Source organism: Botrytis deweyae (genome assembly GCF_014898535.1).
Source record: "Botrytis deweyae strain B1 chromosome Unknown BDEW_018, whole genome shotgun sequence".
Classification (NCBI taxonomy): domain Eukaryota; kingdom Fungi; phylum Ascomycota; class Leotiomycetes; order Helotiales; family Sclerotiniaceae; genus Botrytis; species Botrytis deweyae.
Window position 1 is genome coordinate 215,177 of NW_024066225.1, and position 23,519 is coordinate 238,695.

The window sequence follows — 23,519 nt, forward strand, 5'->3', positions numbered from 1 at the left end:
AGTATTGAAGTGACATTCATCTCCAGGTAGTAACATCTGAAATAGTGGTAGACACCAAAACTATCTCCACATGAGAGAGCTGAGTGTTGGTTAGTCTCAATTATTTGGAACATGATGGTTAATCACTGGAGAGTAACGAGAGGCGGTACTAATTTCTATCAAAATCTTTATCCTAAATTTAAAGCTTTCTACCGGATACTGATCTAGTAAACTATGATTCTTCATTGACAACCAACGCCGATATGGATGACTTTTAGTTTTACACCGGGATTCCCCCCTCTATCTAAATCTAGCGCCCTTATTAGACTTCGACCAAGCTGATTCTATGCTATTCTATGCTAATATCCAAGGCTCAAGAGATGTGCAAAATTAATCGCGTCCAAGAGACATATTTTGTGAACTTCCGGTCTAATATGATTCGGACTCCCCTTTCTACACTGCACCATCCACTGAATCAATTGTATACTCCACTAATCCTCCTCAAACATACCACCCCACCATCCAAACCTTCTCATCAACCTTCTTCCCATTCTCCGAGCAACGACAAAATTAATCTTGACACCCGGATGCGGCTCATGAAACTGAATGCTTTTTTCTGCTCCGGTTTTAGCCGCTGCCTCCTTGGAAACAGGTGTGAATTGCCAAACACTCCCATACAATTTCTGTGCAGCAAACCCCATTTCTACCATTGCCTTTAGGAATTCTACCCAAGGGACGTCGCCTGGTGTGTTGTTCTGACCAGGTTGGAAGAACAATGTATTGAACACTCGCATAAGATGATGAGGGATCTTGACTTTAGATTGTTCGACATTGAACTGTGGTTCGGGGTTCTCAGGTTGAGCCTCAGGTTGCGTGAGCGGCTGTGTGGACCCTCTGGTCTTGGATTTTGCTTTCTTCGATTTTGTCTTAACTTTGTTCTTTTCCTCATCATGTGCCCATTCTTGGGTGCTTGAGGCTTGTTGAGATTTTGTTGTAGCTTCAATCGGTAAGGGCTCAACCCATGATGAAGTTCTTTGAATCTTTCCTCTCTTTCTTGGTGGATGCCCTCCAAAGCACGCATCGATGTTCTTCCTCGTCAGTTTTTTCCAGTTAGCATCAAATTTCCCCCAGAAAAAGTCAAGATTTTTCTCAGCCAAGATCATCTGTTCCGTGCTTTGTTTTGTACGCTTCTTATTGACAGGATATTTGAATTTTCCATCACCGGGCATGCAGTATGGTACGATACCTTTCAAAACTGAGTTCATATACTCGATATAATCATTGTTGAAAACAAAACCTGTCATTGTGATTCTGAGCACTTCTCTCTGGTGGTTGTTCTGCAAATCAATAATGAGCTTGTGACCTAATTTTGGAAAATCAAAGGATAGCTGTGGGATCCATATTCTCATCAGGTAAGTTGCAGAGTCTTTAACGTGTGAAAATCCCTTCTCTCTCGAAAACATTTGAACTGCAGTTTAGAATGTGACAGGGGTCAGGAAAAGTTGAGGAATTTTCTTACATTGTACTCGTCGTCAAAAGTCGCAGCCCAAGGCTGATAATTCTCGACTTCATAAAGAGCTCGAGATAATATTGCTAGATCCGAGAATCGATCGGCGATATATGAAGATATGTTTTTGCTTTCTTCTGGATCCTGCATCAGTTGTTCGAATGCGTCGATGACATTTGTCAATCCAAATAAATCTCGTTTTTCCCGATCCCACAAAATCAACAAAAGACCCCATGGTTTGTGGAAAAATGGACTTCTCTCATCTTTTGGCATTATATACATGTTGGTTGTACCAGGAGCTTGCGGAGCACGTGTGAAGTGATGTCGGAGAGGTGGTGAGGACTGGATATTCTGGAGATAGTTGATCGGTGCTTCGGCACTTGTCTTCAGACTTCAAAATAGTTAGGTTCGAAATTGTGTACATTGGGAAAGACATGTATCCTTACAGTTCCCTGAGCTTCAAAATGGCAATGAGGTATTCCTTGGGAAGTTGCTTGTTATACGAAATTTCATCCTTGTACTTTTCCATTAGTGTGCATAATAGAGCAGCTTGTCGATGAAGGAGAAACCAGGTTTCGTAGCTAGAATATGCGTCACTGATAATGTTTCTGACCACGCGGCCCCAGAAATCCTGAGTGTGTGGTCCAGTCGGATGTGGGTTGCCATTTGTGTCTAACAATGCATCATTCCGATGCTCGCTCCAATCGTTAATGGTGTCAGCGAAAAATCCAGGATCTTCCCTCAAATCAAAGAGATAGTCTTCTGCTGCTGAGAGTCTTGCTGCAAAGATTTCACGAAGCCGCTCAAAATCGATGTTCGCTGGTAAACGATACGGTGCTTCTGCTGAAATGGTGGCCAGAGATGGAAGTATCTCGGTAACGGCGGCTGTAGTAGGCTCTGGGGCAACGACAGGATCAGGTGCAATACCTGTTGGAATATTTGCATCAAGCAAAGCACCCGATTTGGTGAAGTCGTGAAGAATAAGCTCACAACATCTGATGAGGAAAGGATATATTTTTTCTTGAAGTTCAAATGCTTTCAAACCGTCACCAGGGCTGAATTGTCTTTCTGTGAACATCAGATCAGCAGCAGCATCATCCTCGTCCCATGAAACCAATCTTCCATACGTTTCCACTTTATCACCATCCAAGAACAGTGTATGAAAGGGAAGGAAAGCTGGTTCAGGAATAAAATGCGCAACAGTTCCGAGGTGTGTTGCGTTAAGATCCGCGCGAGCAAATGCGCTTGGAGGGTTGTGTCCTCGGCTAGTGATGAAAATGACCAGAGATTCCCTACTTAGGTCTTGCAGATTGATATAAGGCCATTTGTAAGCTTCCTGAAACTTCGAGAGTCCGATGAGTATGCGTCCGGTACACTCCTGTCTAAATGCCTCGTAATCAGGACGATGTGTAGTAGACATGTTGGGCCAAGCTTCCAAGAGCATTTCCCTCTGTTTCTTTCTCGACTTCTTCATCCAACGCTTCTCCAATGTATCAGCATGTAACTGAACAATGGTCCGCAATGTATTCCAATCCGATAATATCTTTTGTGATGACAATCGAGCCTTCTCACGAACTTCTTCTGGTGTAGGCTTTGAGCTTGGAGTGAAACGAGATCCAGGATACACATTTGCCGGATTATAAGCACCTTTCAAACCCATGCGTGACATCTGGTTGTGCATCTCTTCGTATTCATCTTTAGTTGTGGCCATCCGACCTTTGGCCATCTCGACTACCCAGTCGGTAGTTTGTGGAGCCATGTTCGAATCTAACTTCAGAAGAATTTGGAGGTTTGTTTCTGTCTCTATGCGTGAATAGAGGACGATAGACTTGGAATTTTCGGGTGCGGTGAACGTGGTACCTGTATGTAGGTACCCCACCCCCTCCTCGATAATTTGCGGAGATTGCATATCATCACGTGAGACTTTCTTGCATCATCTAAAAGAATGCACGTGATGAAAGTGATTTTATCCCCTAGACTGCGGGTTACGGCCGGCATATGTGGCCCGTGCACAAACAAGAACATTAATAACTTTACAAATTATATTATATATAAAAACTATTTAATTGAGATTGAAGATGAGAATTTAATGAATTAGTAATAATTAGAAGGTTTATTATAGATTCATATATTTTATTTTAAAAAAAATTGGTGTGAAGTTTTTAAATCTTATTATATTTTTATATTCAAAATAATATAATCTATAATTTCAAGAGCTTTTCGATTATAATACTTTAATTGGCTAATGAAGTATTATAAGTAGAAACCGGCCGTAACCCGCGGTCTAGGGGATAAGATAGATAATAGATTATTACTTATCTCACTTTCAAACCCTTTTTGTTAATAAAACGTTTTTAATTAGAATTCTGAATTATAAATTAATCTTTTTAATAATGTTGTTATTTATTAATAATTGAATTTTTTTTAGTTAATTAGGGATTAGGGGGAATATTTATTTCTTCGAAAGTCTAAAAGCTTTTAATTATGTTTTTGGTAAAGAACTGAATTTGTTTGATAAAAGTATTTTAATTATATATTTTATTTTTTCAATTACAATTTATCAAAAAAAGAAATATATCATTTGAAAGAGTTTAATTAATATTATTATGTAAATCAATTTTAAAATGATTAAAGTTGTGATTATTGTGAAATTCTTTTAGAAAGAATTTTTTGTTAACTAGTTAAATTATTTTCAATTATTTCAAATTATTTATATTAATTATGAAAATAGTATTAATCGAATTGTTTTATTAAGCTGAATATATTAATAGTTTTTTTAATAATATTAATAGTATTGGGATTATGTTGTTGATAGAGGTTCAATTGCTTTTTTTATTTTAAAATTATATGTTTTAAGTTTAAGGTATATAGTTTCAAAATGAAAATGGATTTTCAGATTTAGGAGTACTCAATCTTTTTGAAATCAATAATTCTAATCCTTTAAAAGGGATTGAGATATATGATGGGAATTAGATTGATTGAAAGATTGTCAAAATATATATATTATTATTAGGAATGGTAGTAGTAATGAATTTCGAAGAGAATAGGTGCTTAATTTAATGAAATGTTGGTATTCAAAAATGTTGTTTTTAAAATTCAATATTATATTTATATATAATAAAATAGAATTATAATAATAAAAAATATATTAAAATAATGAAAAAATCAATTCTATAAATTGAATTTGTATCAAAGTAATATAATAGTTGAATGATTTATAAGATTTTATTGAAAAATCGAAAAATTATAAATTGTTGGGATTCATATCAAAATTGGAATTAAATAGTTTCAGATCTTATAGTGATAAACCTTGGGAGGCCTTTGTTTTGAAATCAAGGCCAAAAATTATGTAATCACTGTGTAGTCTGAGGATGAGATAAATTGATACTGGAAGTTCTAGAACCTGTTTCATCTGATCTGGCTAATATATCCGATACATAAATTTTGGTTCCCAATAGATCTAAATCAAACATACAACTTTGATCTGAATTAGATTAACCTGTGGAAGTATCAAACACTCTGCTCCGTCTGTTCCACCTTCTTTTTGGCTAATCGCCCGAAAAAATTTCTCATAGATACCCACATGTGAGCCACAATTGCACTAATCCAATTCCAAGCCAACAGCCACACATACTGAGGAATACGCCAACTTGAAGGAGTAGCATTCTGGTCATTTGCAAGAGCAGGCTCTGTTAGCCCTTCGCCTCTTTGTTTCCATACAGTGTTATCATTTTTCTTCATGTGCTCAATGGTACCGGCTTTTAGTTTTTTGATAAATTGATTTGAAAGGAAGACGATGTTGTTGACGTTGAATACTACAAAGTAGGTTATGGTGCCTAAGACAACTGCGACACCAACCATGATATTGATGTTCGCCAGGGCGCTGTCGTTGATGCTCCAGATAGACTCATCATTGGGTCAGTACTGCGTTGACTTCTCGGGAGTTGAAACGTACCATGGTAAATGATAGTGGCAAGAAGAATATGCTCACGAAGGTGAGTAGTCTCACATTCTCTCCCAATCTTGTCGAAGCTCTTGATTCCATGACTGCACTAGCGTTGAAAAGCTAAAGAATGTTAGATCATATTAATTTTCCATTTATCCCACAGGCCTTCCATTATCGAAGGATAGGAAGATACATACACCGTCTCGGAGATCTTTGGTAAGCTCTCGTTGGTCACTAAAACGACTTTGAAGCCTGACAAGATCTTCCTTGAGCACACCCAATTTCTTTTTTACAATCATCTCTCGTGCTTCACTCATTTTTCCTTCTGGTAAACGAAAGTATCTTTTTAGAAGAGAGTTATCCGAAAAGTCCATGAACCCTTCAAGTTGCGAGATTACCGCGGCGACATCTGATTCAATTTCTTTCAAAATGTTCAAAGCCCAGAAGTACTTCTTTGACTTGGAATATTTTGAATCATCCACAAGTAAGAGGTCGTGTAAGTCAGGCTCTAGTAAAGTGTCACTCTCGCTAAGTAATTTTTCGAAATAATTTGCGAGAATATCCCAATGACGGACAACTACTCTTGTGCTGCGGTCTACAATGCCCGAAAAGGCTACAATGAACTCGCGATCAACAGCTTGTCCACTGTCTTCATATATATCTGCCGCGATACTTGTTGAGCTAGGCGTTAGTAACAACATGGTCCAATTCTCGGGAGACCACTCTTGAAAAAATCTGATTATTCCAACAATCTAATTGTAGGTCAGGTTCGCGTGAGAAGGAAGAGAATTGCGAACGAAAACTAACCGTGACACAACTTCGCCTTAGAAATAAATTATCGTTCTCCACGTTGTAAATAACTCGTTCCCAGTTTCGAACATTATCATTGCGAAACGCCCCTGTTTTCCAAATACCACGACCAACTTCATGCTCTGGAACCATTTCGTAAAAAGTAATTTGAAAGTTCGCACCGTCTCTCCTGTAATCTGACTTGGGAAGGCGCTTGCACAGTCCGTGGGAGCGCCACGCACTTTGTAGCATAGTCTCTGAAAGTCGAAGTATTCTCATTTCTTCTTCATCCATATAGAACATCGGGATCAGGCCCCGCAGCCTGTGTTCAGTGAAAACATCTATAGTACTGAAACCGAATATTTCTTTCATTTTTATCATTGTATGTAGTTGCTCAACGGACTTGTACATGTACGACATGTCCTTAATCAATCTGAAACGTAAATTAGCCCTACTACTTTCATCCTGTGGTTCGTTGTCCACTCACATTACTCTTCTCCATTGCGCTCTTTCACCAGCCTGGCTTCGGAGCTGTGCTTTCTTTCTCCGTGAATAAATTTCTGCGATGGGACTTATGGATGCATGGGAGGAGTCGTCACAGATACCCTTACAGGTACACAATCTTCCGGAATCAGCATCAGGTGCAAACGCGAACACAGGAGGTGCTGTTGGGCGAAAGAAATCATTATATCCGAATTCAGATAAATTATAATCAAAATAGCACCATTGATGAATCCAATCCCTGATCTCGAACGAAGAGTCACAATTTTCAAATCTATCCTTCGTAGAGAGAAAACTCTGGAAAGATTCAAAACCCAGTTTAAGCCGACCATCAAAGGGTATTTTCTTGAACCAATCCCAATGTATATATTCAAGACTCCTTAGACTTTTCATTGAACGTTCAGTTGATGCGGAAACTCTTGACTCTCTTACTGATTGAGCAGAAGATGCTGGCGGAGCATTGTACACTGCTGGAGACGTGCTTGGCCCTCTCAAGGATCGTATGCCAGAAAATTCCTGACCATTGCTCATCGTTGAGGAAGTATTTGGTATTTTTAATGACTGAGTGACTACAGTTTGCGGAGCTTTGTCTATTTCCGAAGAATTGCTTGGTCTTCTATTGTATTGTGCGACTGGAATATCTAGGGGATCATTCACTGGTGAAGAAGCAGTGATCCGACTTTCATCTGGTGATGGAGACCGGGGAGCTACAGAACCAGCTTGCGACGTGGTAGTGTCCCGTGGCTCATCTTTCGAAATCGATTGCTTACTATTATTGTAGTATAACTCATTCTTGATCTACAATGAATGGATAAAATAATCAGCATTGCATATAGAGCTGCGAAAGAAGCAGATAATCATTGTGAGTCAGGGTACTTGCAAATTCCAGGTAATCTTGAGGGATCCCCTCCGAGAAAAACCTTTCATCAATATCACCCCAAAAGTCTCTCTCCTCTGGACTATGCGTATATTCAAGGGGCTCAGATTGATCTGCTGGTGGTGAAGCGCTTATCGGTGGCCTGCTCTTGGTCGTGTTATTGTCTATCGGCGGTTCAGCGGCAAGTGACAGAGGTTGAGACTGCGCCTTGGTCATAGCTTGAATTGCTTTGCTTTGTTCACCCAGCTCTGAGGAGATATTTCGTAGCTCCTTCAACGTCTCTTTGAGGAGCTCAGCTAGCCCCTCATTCTCCGAGCTGCATGAAGAGGCCATGGTAATTAAAGTACAAACAACGGATTGTCCAACTCAGTCGTTTTTCTAGAGTCGATACGGAAAGTGATGGATATAGAATATTTCTTTCACGCAAAACCCGTCAATCCATGTACCAGACTGTGATATTTCTCAAGCATGGAAGGAAAACTCGAAAGACGATTGAAGACAGAATTCCAGGTGGCTTATCATTATATTGATGCCTCAGACATTTACACTAACTCCGTATATTCTGCAAAGGATACCTAGTTCTGTATGCATGCAAGTTGAAAGTTTCGCAGGCATCTCTAGGGCTCGACGGGTGCAGCTGAAGCCCCCTGTAGAAGCCTTGGAATCCACTTCGGGCTACGCGAAGCGATAATCTTTAGCGGATATGATCCCCGGAACTGACGCCAAATCTCGTCAGGCATGGTTAAAGGCCTGTTTAGCAAATGGAGGCTCTGATTTGCCGAGATTCTTCTGAGTTGTCAAGTTCTGTGGGCTTTACACCTTCAACTCGTCCCGTAGCATTATTAGATTGGTCTCCTATGTCTTGATAGTTTGATGTATCGACACAATCAACCTTGTAAAAGCCAGATGCGGAAATACGTGCGTAATTGAATTTTCGAACTGCCGTTGAGATCAAATTTAACCGAAATCCTGTGTAAAATGAAAATGACGCAAGCTCATTCGAGTTCACCAGCAGAGATTTGAGCGAGGGGGGGGGGGCGGAAGGGGGTCGTACAACAAGTACGGGATAGCCAGATGAATCCGAGCGATAATCCCACAGACGCTTACCCAGTTTTGATTTAAAATCGCAATATGTAATGGAAGACACAGCCAAACAATGCCATGTTCCATTCGGATAAAAATCCTACTCTGTTATTTGGACCGTTGTACGAAGAATCTCAGGCATACATAACAACCACGAAATATCTTCAACTGATTCTCCTGCGGTTTTAAAATGACATCTCGCCCCCCATTTTCTATTCAAGAGAATTCAGCATCAATGTCTTTTCGAAAGAGCAGTCAAGAGATCCAGCTGTACAGCCTCACTATTTTTCAATCCAGGTCAGTTGTTGATCCAGAAAGTATCCTTGACTTCCATAACACCAATGGCTACAGCCCTCAGAGGTTTTTCTTGCATCTCAGCTTGCTATTCGTCCAATAAGCAATAAGCCCCAGCCGATCATAATACTACCCTATTCAACACCCCCCATACAACAAAGTCCAGCCATCTACCAATGACGCATTACGTGCATGTATCGAGCATTTCGAAAACCAATTGTATGAAACCACATCGGTTCACAACTAAAAAGAAAAAACGCCTTCATTGAAAAGAACTCGGCTCAATCAAACGCCGTTTTCTAAAAACATAACATCCACCACTGGTGATCCATGAAGTGAAGTCAAACTCCACGCCAAGCCACTACCCCTTAGCGTCAATCTAATCTAATCTTATCTCCCCCGCGAACGCAAAAAAATAATTTCCTCTTACTCAACACCACCACACTTGCACAACACAACTCCAAGCTTCCATCCCTCCACCACCAATCTCACCAACGCTTTCTCAAATACTAGGTATACACAACCATAAACATCAATCACCACATAAATCCCTCGCATACGAACTCACCCACCAATTCACATCATCGCGCGCCGCGCACCCCCCAAAAAATGAAACTCCTAACTCTCAATTTCCTCACCTGCGCCGTGAAAGCGTGCAAATCGACCAGCGCATCGTTTCCTCTTCATCCAAAAGAATGTTCGCTTGTTAGTAACGATATACCTTTAAACACTGCTTTACTTCTCAATATTCTGCCGCGGATTGATTGGAAGGCGCTTTGTGTTATTGCTTCTGAGGTATGTTTTTTCTTTCTTGCGCTCTTCCTTGAATCATTGTCCCTCTTGCGCATCTGCAACTTTTGTTTCACGCTCAGGTCAAGCAATGATTCCGAGATGAAAAACATCAGGAAAGAGAACAGATGCTAACATAAAACGTAATCTAGCTTTCATTCCCCGCTCTCCCCCCCACACCACCCACTCCCGAAACCCTCCAAGAAGACGAAAAAATGATGAAGGAACTCCATACGCTTCTTTTAGAAACAGAAATCGACGAGGGAAGTTTAGTTTGTGCGAATTGTGGACATGAGTATCGTGTTAAGGAGGGGATCGGAAATTTCTTGTTACCGGGACATTTGGTTTAGATGGTGGATGGATGAGGCTAGAAACGAAGATGGAGATGGATGTGGGAGTTTGGAATTGGGAACTGTGGGTTTGAAGGGCTGGGTCAGTTCTGGATGGAAGTAGCTACCTGGATTGCTAGACGGAACGAAAATCGGACTCATAGATGGAGGATATCCAAGGAGGAAAGTAGGGGAGATGAAGCGCCAGAATGGTATGTTCTACGGTCTATGTCTATATAAGGCTCCGGAAAATCGAGAGCGGGCAGGAGGAAAACGGCATTGCATATCAAAAGCATAATCACAAAAAAGTACCGCGCAGCTTAGTCGTGGAGAAGAAATAGAAGAAAAAGATACCCAAAGATCACACATTCTTTTACATTCAAATTGACCTGTGTCATTATCTTCTTCCATGCAGCGCTACTCCAGAACATCATTCGGTGGCTGAAGGTATTTATCAGAAGATCCATCTCCTAATCCATTACTGAGTATTAACTAACCAGAATTTCACAACAGATTCACATTTCCAGTTCTCAGCTAAACCTCCATATAGATCCGCATCCTCCAATTTTTTCTCATCTTCATCTTCACCCTCATCCTCACCCTCACCCTAATCCTCATCCCAATCCTACTCCCAATCCCCATTCCCGTTCCCAATCTCCCCTCTACTCTTCCCCCCTTCATTTCTATCCATCTCCTCCGTATAAACACAAGCAAACACATACCCAGAAAATCCCATCCAGAAAATCCCATCACACCCTCCATCACACCCTCCCTCTCATACCCACGCACCCTCCCCTCCCTCTCACACCTATTCTTTCCACTCCTATCCTATCCTATCCCCTGCCACCCTACCAATACCCCCAATATCCATCCTTATTTATCCATCCATCCATCCATCCATCCATCCATCCATCCATCCATCCATCCATCCATCCATCCATCCATCCATCCATCCATCCATCCATCCATCATCCATCCATCCATCCATCCATCCATCCATCCATCCATCCATCCATCCATCCATCCATCCATCCATCCATCCATCCATCCATCCATCCATCCATCCATCCATCCATCCATCCATCCATCCATCCATCCATCTATCCACCCTCATATCCATCCACCTCCATATCCATCCATCCACCTATATCCACCCCCCACCTCCATATCCATCCACCCCTCATCTCCATATCCATCAACCCTCCCTTAATATCATATTCCCTACCCCTACCCCTACCCCTACCCCTACCCCTATCTCTAGTCTCTATGGTTATATAATAAATGCAGTCTTTATATTCTTCTATTCAATCTACCTCTATTCCCTCTTCAACTTGATCTCTCATATACCTCCTCAATCCCTCCCCACTCCCTCCCCAATCTCAATCCCTCCTCAATCCCTCCTCAATCTCTTTTCAATCCCTCCCCACTCCCTCCTTAATCCCTTCTCAATCCCTTCTCAATCCATCTCTATTCCCTCTTCAACTTGATCTTTCATATACCTCCTCAATCCCTCCTCAATCCCTCCTCCCTTCCCAATCCCTCCCCACTCCTCACTCCCAATCCCACTTTCGCAACACACAACCCAGAAATCACCACACCACTCCACACCACACCACACTACACCACACCTCCCTACATCCAAATCTTGAGTCTGAATCCCCAGTCCAGACTCAACTTTACTTCAATTCATTTCCTCGCTCCAAATATAATTTCGACCCCTTGATGTAGATAATCTCATTAGACACAATCTCATTAGACACAATCTCATTAGACACAATCTCATTAGACACAATCTCATTAGACACAATCTCATTAGACACAATCTCACTCCTGCAATATAAAGAAAATTTTATTTTAAAATTCAAAAGAATCATCGCCATGATATCAACAAGCTAATTCAGCTAATATCTCATGGGACCACATAAGGCATAACTTCGCTATCCATAAACACCATGCATATATCCATCCATTCAAGAAGTCTTCCCAAGTCTCAGTCACCCACCCCTCATTACATCTATCCAGCACTTCCCCAACACCAGTATCACAAATCAGACCCCAGACAGCTGACCACCCTTTAATCTTCTGTGTCCAATCCTTATCCCTCCACTTTACCTCGTCTCCCCTCACCAAGCACTCATCCCATCACCTCCATCCTCAGTCCCCTCAATCTGCATCCCCATTGCATTAGGCATACCAATAAGGATTCTACCCTTCGGAACCCTCACATCCCTAACCTTGAAGTCTCCAAAAATAATCAATTTCTTCAATTTCGGACAAGTCTTAAAGATACTGCCAATCACGAAATCATTTACTTCCTGACAGAAACTAATGTTCATCTCTTCCAATTCCGGATATTCCTTTTCGAGTGAGAATGCCTTTTCAAAACTTGTGAGGGAAATATGTCGACAAGAATTGATATCTAGATAGCGCAGAGTAAGACCTGAATGTGCCATTAGGGCTTCGAAACCGAGAGAGCAGAGACCAATGTTATCAGGATTATCGCGAGGGACGGAAGCATCGATATGACGGTTTTTGGATAAATCGATGAAGGAAAGAGGAGAATTTAACCAATTTGTGAAAAGGTTTGCGAAACCTGCATCTGTCAAGACACTGTTGTCTGTGATGCGCAATTTGGTTAAGTTTTGACAATTGTCATGAATAGCGTTTAAGACAGAATCGTTAATTTCATGGACTTGACCAAGAGAGAGAGTTTGTAGTTGAGGTCCGATACTATCAAGGATCTGAACATATGGTTCTGAGGCTTTGCTTTTTTGGATTTCCAAACCGAGATGTTGAAGAGTAGAGATACGTGAAATATGTGAAATACCCTCATCAGTGACTTTTTGGTTGTGGGTAATTTTAAGACGAGTCAATTGAGGGCATGTTTTGGTGATAACATCTATTTGATCATCACCAAATTGACCATCTGTATAGTAAACCTTGAAAGATTTGAGGTTTGAACCTTTCTCCGTGAAGTAACGGTTCCAATTTTCATCGCTTATGAGATTACTACCAGACAAACTCAGGTGCTCAAGTTTGACAGTAGATGCCAAAAGATGTTCCATTACTTTGTCTTTGAATTGAATACCAGATCGAATGCGTAATGATTTGACACTTGGTACGACTTGGAATATTCGAATATAGTCATCTGAGTTCAGGTATGCCCCTTCATAGATGGTGATGACTTCACGACCATTTTGAAGAAATAGATTCAAAGTATTGGAACGTAAAAGACGCCTCTTGGAAAGTATGGCTGACAGTTTATCCATGAGTGGTTCCGGTAAATCTCCCAAGTCATCGGCCATCTCGACATTTTTGGCTAAAGTTTCGATACACAAGGTCATTAAATCTTTGGCGCCTGGATAAACACCATCTAGGAGATTACTTTGAATCTTTCTTCTCTGTGCTCCAGCTTGAGATTTTCGTTTCTTTTTTGCCTGTCCTTCTTCCTTGTTGAGTTCTTTTGTGCATTGTGGGCAAAGAAGACCTCCATCTGGACCGGCTCGACTGTATGCTGTGACGGTGAATCTCTTTTCACAAATTGCACAATTTTCCATTTGATCAGGTAAGGGTGCCATGCTCTCATTAAATAATCGAAGTGCGGCTTCATCTTCATCGGTCATATCCTCATCGGATCCAAAGGCTCTTTGGCGTTGGAATCTTTTAGAGGCCTTGATTTTGGCAACCGCTTTCTGTAAATTTGTTAGTTTTTGATTCGATCCAGAGAACATCGTAGCCATACTTCTTCTTCCTTCTTTCTCTTATTCTTTTGTGCTTCACTTTCATTCCGGCGGGAACGGGTACGTGTAGCGGGCGCAGATGCTGGCTCATCATCTCCCTCTCCTTCGTCTCCATTTCCATTTCCCTCGGCGGTTTGTTGTGAAGCGAGTGCAGCAGCTCGACGAGCATTTGCATCTTGACGAATTTGATTGGCATCGATATTGTGAGCCTGCGCAAATGATCAGTGAGTGTGAGTCGTAACTGGGTAGAATGATTTGATCACTTACCGCCAGGAAATCGGTCAATGCGGATTGACTATAATTTTATTAGTATACAAGAAAGTTCGAAGTTGAGTTGAAGTCTTACGGTCCACGAATTGATCTTCTGGGAGCTGGTTGAGCATTGGGACCTCCAGGTGGAGGGGGTGGTGGAGGAGGATTCCTTTGGTATTAAAAGTTAGCCAACATGAAATTGGAGATTGGAATGAAGATGGCATACATGTTGTTTCCCTTGTTTCTAGTATGAAGTCTTGTCAGTTCCAGATAATCCGAAGGATACCAATGGCACTCTTTACGTGCTGGTCTTCTTTTCGTCCAAATACTATGTGGTGTCTTGGTATGAAGAAATTCGGGGAATTGTGTCGCAACTGTCTTCTTTGATGGAGAATTCGCTCTGAGATTTGTCTTTTGTTGTGGTAAGTGAAGTGTAGGATTGAATATAAAGATAAAGAATGAATTCAATGAACCGAACTGTGAATAACTTCAATTATCTTTCTTTCATCTCATCGTTTCATCTCTTTCCTTTCTTTTTCCCTTTTTCCCTTTTTGCCTTTTTGCCTCACATCTCGTCTGAAATGCCGCGTAAAGTGGTTTTGTGAACACACAGACCGTGATGGCGATGACATGCCAGATCTAGCATGACCCCAGCAAGACCCAGCAAAACACTTCAAAAATGCTTATCAATATTATCTAATCAATCAAAGTCCACATTTCCACCAATCAGATGCCATTAAATGCCTTCAGATACCCACTGCTGCCTGATTACTCACGTGATACCGTGGACTTTGGTGTTCGAATCGCGTCTTTCATCTTTATCTGACGAATGACGTTCCGTGAATTTTTGATCCAGGAGGTGGCAATTTGATTGAATCGGATTCATTTTCAATACAATTCAAAACTCTTTCACACCACGAACCAATAACCAATCACCCGTACTTGTCGTTCACTTGTACTTGTCGTTCACTTGGAGCTTTAAAAAAGATTGTGAATAACTTCATAAACTTTTCTTTGATAATTCACAATCACTTCCCTCTTTCTTTCTTTCTTTCCTTCTTCCTTCTATCGTTCTAGGTGCTGGAATCGGCGTTTTGGTCGCATTATCACGATAAGGCTTGATGATATCTATCGATTGACCTTTGGATTCGATAAGTTCCCTGCGAACATCTTGAGTTTACGCTCAACCCGAAGCCATTTTCACCATTCGTCCTCCACAGTATATCCAATCCTTCGTCGTGCCTGCATAATCCCTTTGAGCTGCAGACGACAACCTATCGGGGCAGAATATTCAATCAATCTTGCGGATCGAATTGTCGGTGTTTCTTTCATCGAAGTTCATACCTTATCTGACAACCCCTCCATCGTCTTCACATCCTCTTGGTCACTTTTTCATCGTCCCTCCGTTTAGTGGAATTTAATTCACAATGGCGCCAACCAAGAAAGGAAGAGGAAGACCAAGAAAAGTCGCAGACTCAGGGAATACGGATAGCGCTAGAAGTAGTCGAACAAGCTCTCGATTATCCGGTAAGCACCTCTCATATTTCTAGATCCATTCAACATACCTTGGACCTTCTATTAACCTTTTGAACTAGCCGTCAAACAACAAATTTCCAATCTTGAGCTTAATGAACTTTCCTCTCCGGCACCTCAACCAGAAGCCGATTCAAAAAATTCCAAGGTCATTGCGGATAGCGATGATGACGGCTCTTTGTCGGATCTTCCATCCCCTTCCTTAATTGGCGAATATCTGAGTGCAACCAAGACACAACAGAAAGGAAAAGGAAAACTTGCGGAATCTCGCCAATCTCTATCCACAGTTTCAACCAGTAACGACTATAATGATGGAAGTGACTATTCTACTCCAGAGACAAGTGGTGTTGCAACTCCTGCTTCTACCAAAGTTCCCGTCCAGCCTTCAAATACAACTGGGTCTACACGAAGAGGCCGGGCTCAAACCGCAAATCCAGTCCAAAGTGCTTCCTCCTTGAACGCCATTGATCGAGCTCGAGCACTTCAAAACAGCATGTACTCTCTCAATCCTAAGAAAAGAGGATACGCCGACTCTGAGGATGACGAAGTTGACGATGACAATACACCAGATGCTCAACTTGCTCGCCATCTTCAAGAACAAGAATACAAGAAATCAAATGCACCAGTGGTAGCCGAATCTTCATGTTCCTTACGAAGAACTTCACGCAACGTCCAACCGGTCAAGCTGACATTTGATGCGGATTTTAGTGAGGACGATGAAGATTATGAATTTGTTAATCGTAAGGTTTCACGTGTGTCTAAAAAGGCAAAAGTTGAGCCCAAAGTTGAAATCTCGAGCAAATCCAATGCTGTCAGCTTTCGAACCCCAAACCGAGGAAAGAGTACGAGATATAACGACTCAAATGATGATGACGATTTCATGGTCCTCGATTCGGATTCGGATATGGCCATAAATTTATCTTCTGCTCCGCGGAGTTCAATCAAGAAAGAGTCAAGCAAAATTTCAAAGGCTATTCACAAGCATTCTGAAAGTTTCCAAAATAATCTCAAGTCATCGTCAACACGTAAGAACACGATCAAACAAGAAACCCAACCACCAATGCCCAAACTCAAGACAGAGGACACTATGGAATCCAATGCTAGTTCTACTCTCACCGATCTTCCTTCTCCTGTGTCAGATTCAGACACATTCGACACAGACGATGATCCTATGATTGGAAGTGATACTTCTGATGATGAAGGTCCGATTGCTACTGGTATTCAGCCTGCAGCTTCCCGTGTGCGTAATGCCCGTCAGGCTCGTCAAATGATCAATAACTTAGAAGACAGAGGTACCAGACGTAGCCGTAAGGAACGTCAGCGGTTGGAGCAGCAACATCCTGAGTTAAACACCATGTGGAAAGAACTGGAGGATTTACCAAAGATTGGAGACTGCAAAATTGAACAACCAACAAACATTAATCGTGAACTTAAACCTTTCCAACTTCAAGGCGTTGGATGGATGAGAGCAATGGAAAAGACGGCTTGGGGTGGAGGTTTATTGGGAGATGAGATGGGCATGGGAAAGACAATTCAAGCTGTATCTTTGATTATGTCTGATTTTCCTGCCAAGGAACCTTCACTTGTTTTGATACCACCCGTTGCGCTCATGCAATGGCAGCAAGAGATTGCCGATTATACAGATGGTACTTTGAAAACCTTTGTCTTTCATGGTAGCAATGCCAAAGCAAAGGGTATCACCGTTCAGCAATTGCAAAAGTATAATGTAATTCTCATGTCATACAATAGTCTGGAGTCTATGTATCGAAAACAAGAGAAAGGCTTCAAGCGCAAGGATGGAATTTGTAAAGAGAAGAGCCCAATCCATCAGATCAAGTTTCATCGGGTTATTCTTGACGAAGCACACAGTATTAAGGTAAGACCTAATACTCCTTTCCAGTTTCCTTATACTAATATATTCAGCAACGTACCTCTGGTTCTGCTAAAGCATGCTTTGCTCTCAAGGCAAATCACAAATGGTGCTTGTCTGGAACACCTCTGCAAAATCGTATTGGTGAATTCTTCTCACTCGTTCGATTCCTCGATATTCGACCTTTCGCGTGTTATTTTTGTAAACAATGCCCTTGTTCGACTCTGGAATGGGATATGAACAGTGAAAATCGCTGTACTGGTTGCAACCACAGTGGTATGCAACATGTCTCCGTCTTCAACCAAGAACTACTCAATCCTATTCAAAAGTTCGGTAACAATGGCCCTGGAAAGGAAGCATTCCGAAAGCTTCGAATCTTGACTGATAGATTTATGCTTCGTCGTGTCAAGCGGGATCACTCATCTGCAATGGAGCTTCCTGCAAAGGAAATCTATGTTGACAGACAATTCTTCGGTGAAGAAGAGAATGATTTCGCTGGCAGTATCATGAATAACGGTGCTCGAAAGTTCGAAACATATGTTGCTCAAGGTGTCTTGCTTAATAACTATGCAAACATTTTTGGTCTTATCATGCAGATGCGTCAAGTTGCTGATCATCCTGATCTGATCTTGAAGAAGAATGGTGAAGGTGGTCAAAATATTCTTGTTTGTTGTATTTGTGATGAGACTGCAGAGGAAGCTATTAAATCTGCTTGTCGTCACGATTTCTGTCGAGAATGTGCCAAGAACTACTTGAGATCTTCTGGTAAGTCATTTCTTAACCTATCAATTTTTCATCACTAACTTGATAGAATCTCCTGATTGTCCTCAATGTCATATCCCGTTGGCCATTGATCTTGAACAACCAGAAATTGAACAAGATGAAGTACAAGTCAAAAAATCGTCTATCATCAATCGAATCAAGATGGAAAATTGGACATCATCTTCAAAGATTGAAGCTTTGGTTCATGATCTTTATCAACTTCGATCTAAAAACTCATCCAGCAAGTCAATTATCTTTTCTCAGTTCACTACCATGCTTCAACTCGTCGAATGGCGTCTTCGTCGTGCAGGTATCACGACTGTCATGCTTGATGGTTCTATGACGCCCGCTCAACGACAAGCTTCCATCAATCACTTCATGACTGACGTCAATGTTGAATGTTTCCTCGTTTCCCTCAAAGCCGGTGGTGTCGCACTAAACCTTACTGAAGCTAACAAAGTCTTCATTGTCGATCCATGGTGGAATCCAGCTGCAGAGTGGCAAAGTGCTGATAGATGTCATCGAATTGGACAAGCTAGACCATGCAGAATCACTAGATTGTGTATCGAAGATAGTGTGGAGAGTAGAATGGTTCTGTTGCAAGAAAAGAAGGCAAACATGATTCATAGTACGATTAATGCTGATGAAAGTGCGATGGAGAATTTAACGCCAGAGGATATGCAATTTTTGTTCAGAGGAAATTAGAGGAGTTTATGTGGAGTTGGGTGGTTCAGGACGAATTGGGGGGGAAACGAAGGAATTATTCTAATTTTTTTCATTGCGAGAGGAAACTAACTCCTCTGAGTTTCAGCTGGAAGTAAAGTTTCTTGATTAATGATTTAAGTATTTTATGTTATATTTGACTTTGCCTCAGCTTCTTGGCGTAAAGGGGTATAAAATTTCTGATAGCATGCTCGCATTTGACTTGCTTGATAGATGGCAGATGATAGTTTGAAGGGGGATAGTACCTCGGTGGATGAGTCAAGGGACACGAAGATGAATTCCTGGTTTCTTTACTGGCTTAATTGTGGTGTCAGTAGAAGAGCTGAGGTAATCTAGAGTTGTAGAGATTAATCTATAATATTTTCGGTCCGAATTTTCTTTTGAAATGCGGTTTCTGAATCATGAGTGAGATTTTGGTGGTGGGTGTGGGGTCGGTCTGTTGAGGGTTGGATGGGTGAGGTGGTGGTGGGTGAGCTGGTGGTGGGTGAAGTGAGATGAGTGGTTTAGTTTGATGGGGTGAGTCGAAGGTAGTGTATTTTTTGTGTGTGATTTGTGTGTTGTTTTGTGAATGGTTTGTGGATGGTTTGTGAATTGAGAAAAAAGTGTAGAGTAAATATTTGATAATTGTTAGTTGATAATTGATAGTGGAGAGCGAAGGGAAAAGAGAAAAGAGAGGTAAGCAGATAAGTGATAGGTATTCTAAAAACCTACTTCTTTCTCCTCTTTCTCCCCGGTCTTCCTCTCCATGCTCACTTCTACTCTCCTCTTTCTTCTCCTTCTCTTTATGTATATCTTCAAGTGTATCTTCAAGTATATCTTCAAGTATATTTTTAAGTATATTTTTAAGTATATTTTTAAGTATATCTTTAAGTATATTTTCAAGTAGATTTTCAAGTAGATTTTTAAGTATATTTTCAAGTATATTTTTAAGTATATCTTTATTTATATCTTTATTTACATCTTTATTTATATCTTTATTTATATCTTCAAGTATATGTTTAAGTATATCTTCAAGCATTCATTACTCTATAAGCTAGGTGGTAAATAGATTCTGGGTTCTGAGAATATGTTCAGTTAGGACTGGGGGGGTGGAATTGGATTGAATGGAATGGGATTGAATGGGATTGAATGGAATGGAATGGGATTGAATGGGATGGGATGGAATAGAATGGAATAGGATTGAATAGGATGGAATGGAATGGGATTGAGAGGAGAGTATTTGGATTGAGTATATTGTATAGTCAGATAGGTACCTAGCTAGGTAACTAGATAATAGTAGTTCCTTCTTGATAGGTTTTGCTTTTAGAGAGAGGGGAAGGTAGTGGGAGGACACGGCTTATACTGGAATGAAATGATGGAATTATGGAATGATGAGATGATGAGATGATTATGAGAGGAGGGTTTTTTTAGAAAGGAGATTGAGGTTGTTAGGGGAAGATTGAGATGGGAGGGGAGGGGTTTGGTTTAGTTTGATGTTTATATGTAGTATATGTAGGATATTATAAATGTTTAATTAATCATAATTCATCTTATAAATCCTCAATTAATTATCATCGATGTTTATAACAAAGAAGCAGGCTAGTAGAATATATAATATTGACTATATAGCTTAATTATACTAAGATAAATCTAACTACGAAGTAGAAGTAATATATATACTATTACTAAGCGCACGTACTGTAACCTTTATCAATTCATCTTATATATCCTCAATTTATTATCAATTATTTTATAACATAATAATGTTATGTTTCGGTGGCTGAAATAGCTGTTTTTGATATCAAAGAATGGTCGAAAACAAGGGGGTCAGAAAGTAGCGCAGTCGGCTTATATCGGATCCTCAGTCGCTACGGGATGCTACCAATCAGCTTTGGGCGGTTAACAAGAATTGTTTAAATAGACGACACATAGTGATTATGGGAATCAGATTAATTCTTATCTCTAAGAGCTTTTAGATAGATCTATTAGCTGATGACACAACCTCGGGGTCGGGTGAAGCTCCACCACCAAACAATATTCATCTTGATATACGAACTAATCCTACAATCCGAAAAAATGCTGCTGAATTCAATATTCATCTTTTCATTCAACTTATAACAATGGAAAAATTCCAATATCAAGCCATCGAACCTCCCCACGAGATCAGAATGCTTGAGCTGATCCCTGGTACAGCCTCAACGCCTATTCAAGTCCGCCTCGTTCACAAAAGCTTATCGCAAATGCCTCAGTGTATTGCATTGAGCTATGAATGGGGAGCGCGAACTGGAGATTCCGAGATCATTTGCGACAATGCAACACTAAAGGTGACTAAGAATCTCATCAAAGGTTTGAAAAGACTTCGCAAATTTCAAGGACTTGCTCCAGGTCACAATCCGTACTCAAATCGATTGAAAATCACAGAAAGGACTCTATGCTGGATTGATGCGATTTGTATCAATCAAGATGACTTGGATGAGCGATCTCAACAAGTACCTCTCATGGGAAGTATTTACAAGAATGCATCTAGGGTTGTTGTCTGGCTGGGGAAGAAGTTGCTCGTTCACAGGAAGTATGGGATCTCGTGGCACCACTAGGCGACCAGGTTGATAAGTTCAAAGTCGATATGATTGAGAAAAACAAAGAAGAATATGGATCTACGATAGTTTGCCCTGGACTTATGCTCAAGGACCTTTCCAAGCACCCTGCTTTTGTTGACATCATGGACACCTTTTCCGCTCGAACATTATTCATTCGTCTTTGGACAATCCAAGAGACATGCCTCGCCCACGGCTTTCAGGTTACGATTCTGTATGGCCGGGTAGAGATGCCATGGAACACCTTTTCTGGTATTTCATCGATTCTGTTCCGTTGCTTCCGATTTTGGAAATTCAGAGACGAGGAAAAACTCCCAAGGATTGAAATTCTAACCAACATTATTATGAGGAGACAAATACAGGAAAACGCACCGCTGTCACAAGAAGACTTTTTCGACATGCTCTTGGCGTCTACGTTTGTCCATGCTTCAGATGAAAGAGATCGTGTGTTTGGAGTTCTTGGCTTGTTTGGCGAGGATACACGCGCGCCATTTTCGAACTTAGGATATCGGAATGAACCAAAGGAAACTTTCCGCGCAGCAACAGAAGCTATTGTGAATACATGCGACAAAGGCCTAGAGTATCTTACCTACAACTATGCCGTGCGTGGAGATGATAGCAAATTGATGCTACCGTCTTGGGTTTGGATGCTTGGCTTTTAGCGCCATAAGGATCATCTCAACGGAAATAAGTTGAATGAAATCAAGGACTTTAACACTCTCCACAAGGCAGTCATGAGCCTGGGGTCTTGTTTTTGACACTGTCACAATTGCATACCCCAATTTCTCGTCCGAGAATTTCGAAAAGACTCTTCTCGACATCCATTTCACCGTCCGGGCGCATAGAAAAGCGGCGGAAACAAACGACGCTGAATTAAAACTTGGCAGACTCAAGAAGGTACCTTTTTGATTAATTTTCGAGACGCTAACAGGTGCATTTGATCCTGTGGAGCAATATGAGGGTTGGATATGCCGCATTCTACTACGGGAATGGGAGAGAAGCACTAGCAAGGATGAAAGCTCCGACACTTGGAGAGGGATCTTACTTTCTACGTTGAGAGAAAGAGCTGCCTTGCGCTTTGCGCATCTTGGTAGACGTGTCCAGGATGATACATTGCGAAGAGATCACAATGATCAACTTACAGGCGAAGGACGCAACATCTTTGCAACTTCAAAGGAGTATTTTGGAATCGGCGCATACGGGAAGAATGACCCCGGGTCGCCGCTTGCTGTGCAAGTGAATGATAAGATAGTTATTATGCATGGTGTTAAGCAACCTCTTGTACTTTATCCATGTGGAAATTCCGAGTACAAGTTTGTTGGGCCTTCTCTCATTCCTGAGGTTGAGATGGATGAGTCGGTGCAGGTGGAGAATAGGAAACCGATGGAACTTATACGTATTGTGTAGGATGAGGAGTTCCTGATGATCTGGGAACTATAGAGATGTCATGGATCTTCATCGCATGGGACGATTGTTCTCGTTGACACGTGGGTTGTGTGTAAGAGAAAGTCTCAACTACAATATTTTACTCGCTATATATTGACCTTTATTCACTCTTACGATTTTGCCTTTATACTCCTTGGAAGCGTAGGAATTGTCAAGTCATAGAACCGCAATGTCCCGAAGACCGAGTCGTTATACTTTCCAAATGCATTACACAACCTTCGAATACCTCGAATCAGACGGTTCAGGATTAGTAATATAGAGTAAAGTGATTACACCAGTCATTTAGCTCCTAATCATTGAAACAATCTCTTTACTATCTTCAAGGCTCCTAGATTTTCAGAGTCCATAATTGTGAATAGATAATGAGCCCATCAACCAATAGAATCACTTAGGTCACCTGACCAACCACTTGTAAGTTTCTGTTGCATATCTCAGAATTGATCCTACTCCAGTAGGATCAATTCGCCGTTGTAGATAGATAGAGAGTTGAAGTTGAATGTCAACTCTATGTAGTAGGTATTAAGTT

The 23,519-nt window shown here is 41.0% G+C and overlaps 6 protein-coding genes across 6 annotated transcripts; 3 read left to right on the forward strand and 3 right to left on the reverse strand.

Annotated features, from left to right (window-relative positions):
• Window positions 1–470: 470 nt before the first annotated feature.
• On the reverse strand, window positions 471–3,245 carry EAE98_007560 (uncharacterized protein; the record flags this gene model as incomplete). The annotated part of the gene is made up of 3 exons (XM_038955183.1): window positions 471–1,316; window positions 1,499–1,877; window positions 1,933–3,245. The coding sequence occupies 3 exons, from the start codon at window positions 3,243–3,245 to the stop codon at window positions 471–473; spliced, it is 2,538 nt and encodes an 845-aa protein (XP_038808361.1).
• Window positions 3,246–4,996: 1,751 nt separating this feature from the next.
• Window positions 4,997–7,932, reverse strand: EAE98_007561 (uncharacterized protein; the record flags this gene model as incomplete). Its single annotated transcript, XM_038955184.1, has 6 exons — window positions 4,997–5,392; window positions 5,442–5,552; window positions 5,630–6,184; window positions 6,240–6,654; window positions 6,709–7,520; window positions 7,603–7,932. The coding sequence occupies 6 exons, from the start codon at window positions 7,930–7,932 to the stop codon at window positions 4,997–4,999; spliced, it is 2,619 nt and encodes an 872-aa protein (XP_038808362.1).
• Window positions 7,933–9,585: 1,653 nt separating this feature from the next.
• EAE98_007562 (uncharacterized protein) lies at window positions 9,586–10,115 on the forward strand (the record flags this gene model as incomplete). The annotated part of the gene is made up of 2 exons (XM_038955185.1): window positions 9,586–9,771; window positions 9,918–10,115. 2 exons carry the CDS (start codon window positions 9,586–9,588, stop codon window positions 10,113–10,115), a joined length of 384 nt encoding a protein of 127 aa, XP_038808363.1.
• A 2,102-nt stretch (window positions 10,116–12,217) lies between these two features.
• Window positions 12,218–14,972, reverse strand: EAE98_007563 (uncharacterized protein; the record flags this gene model as incomplete). Its single annotated transcript, XM_038955186.1, has 6 exons — window positions 12,218–13,786; window positions 13,837–14,043; window positions 14,102–14,129; window positions 14,181–14,255; window positions 14,313–14,486; window positions 14,863–14,972. 6 exons carry the CDS (start codon window positions 14,970–14,972, stop codon window positions 12,218–12,220), a joined length of 2,163 nt encoding a protein of 720 aa, XP_038808364.1.
• A 541-nt stretch (window positions 14,973–15,513) lies between these two features.
• On the forward strand, window positions 15,514–18,956 carry EAE98_007564 (uncharacterized protein; the record flags this gene model as incomplete). The annotated part of the gene is made up of 4 exons (XM_038955187.1): window positions 15,514–15,613; window positions 15,682–17,495; window positions 17,543–18,254; window positions 18,301–18,956. 4 exons carry the CDS (start codon window positions 15,514–15,516, stop codon window positions 18,954–18,956), a joined length of 3,282 nt encoding a protein of 1,093 aa, XP_038808365.1.
• A 2,117-nt stretch (window positions 18,957–21,073) lies between these two features.
• EAE98_007565 (uncharacterized protein) lies at window positions 21,074–22,954 on the forward strand (the record flags this gene model as incomplete). Its single annotated transcript, XM_038955188.1, has 4 exons — window positions 21,074–21,442; window positions 21,481–22,188; window positions 22,355–22,444; window positions 22,469–22,954. The coding sequence occupies 4 exons, from the start codon at window positions 21,074–21,076 to the stop codon at window positions 22,952–22,954; spliced, it is 1,653 nt and encodes a 550-aa protein (XP_038808366.1).
• Window positions 22,955–23,519: the final 565 nt, after the last annotated feature.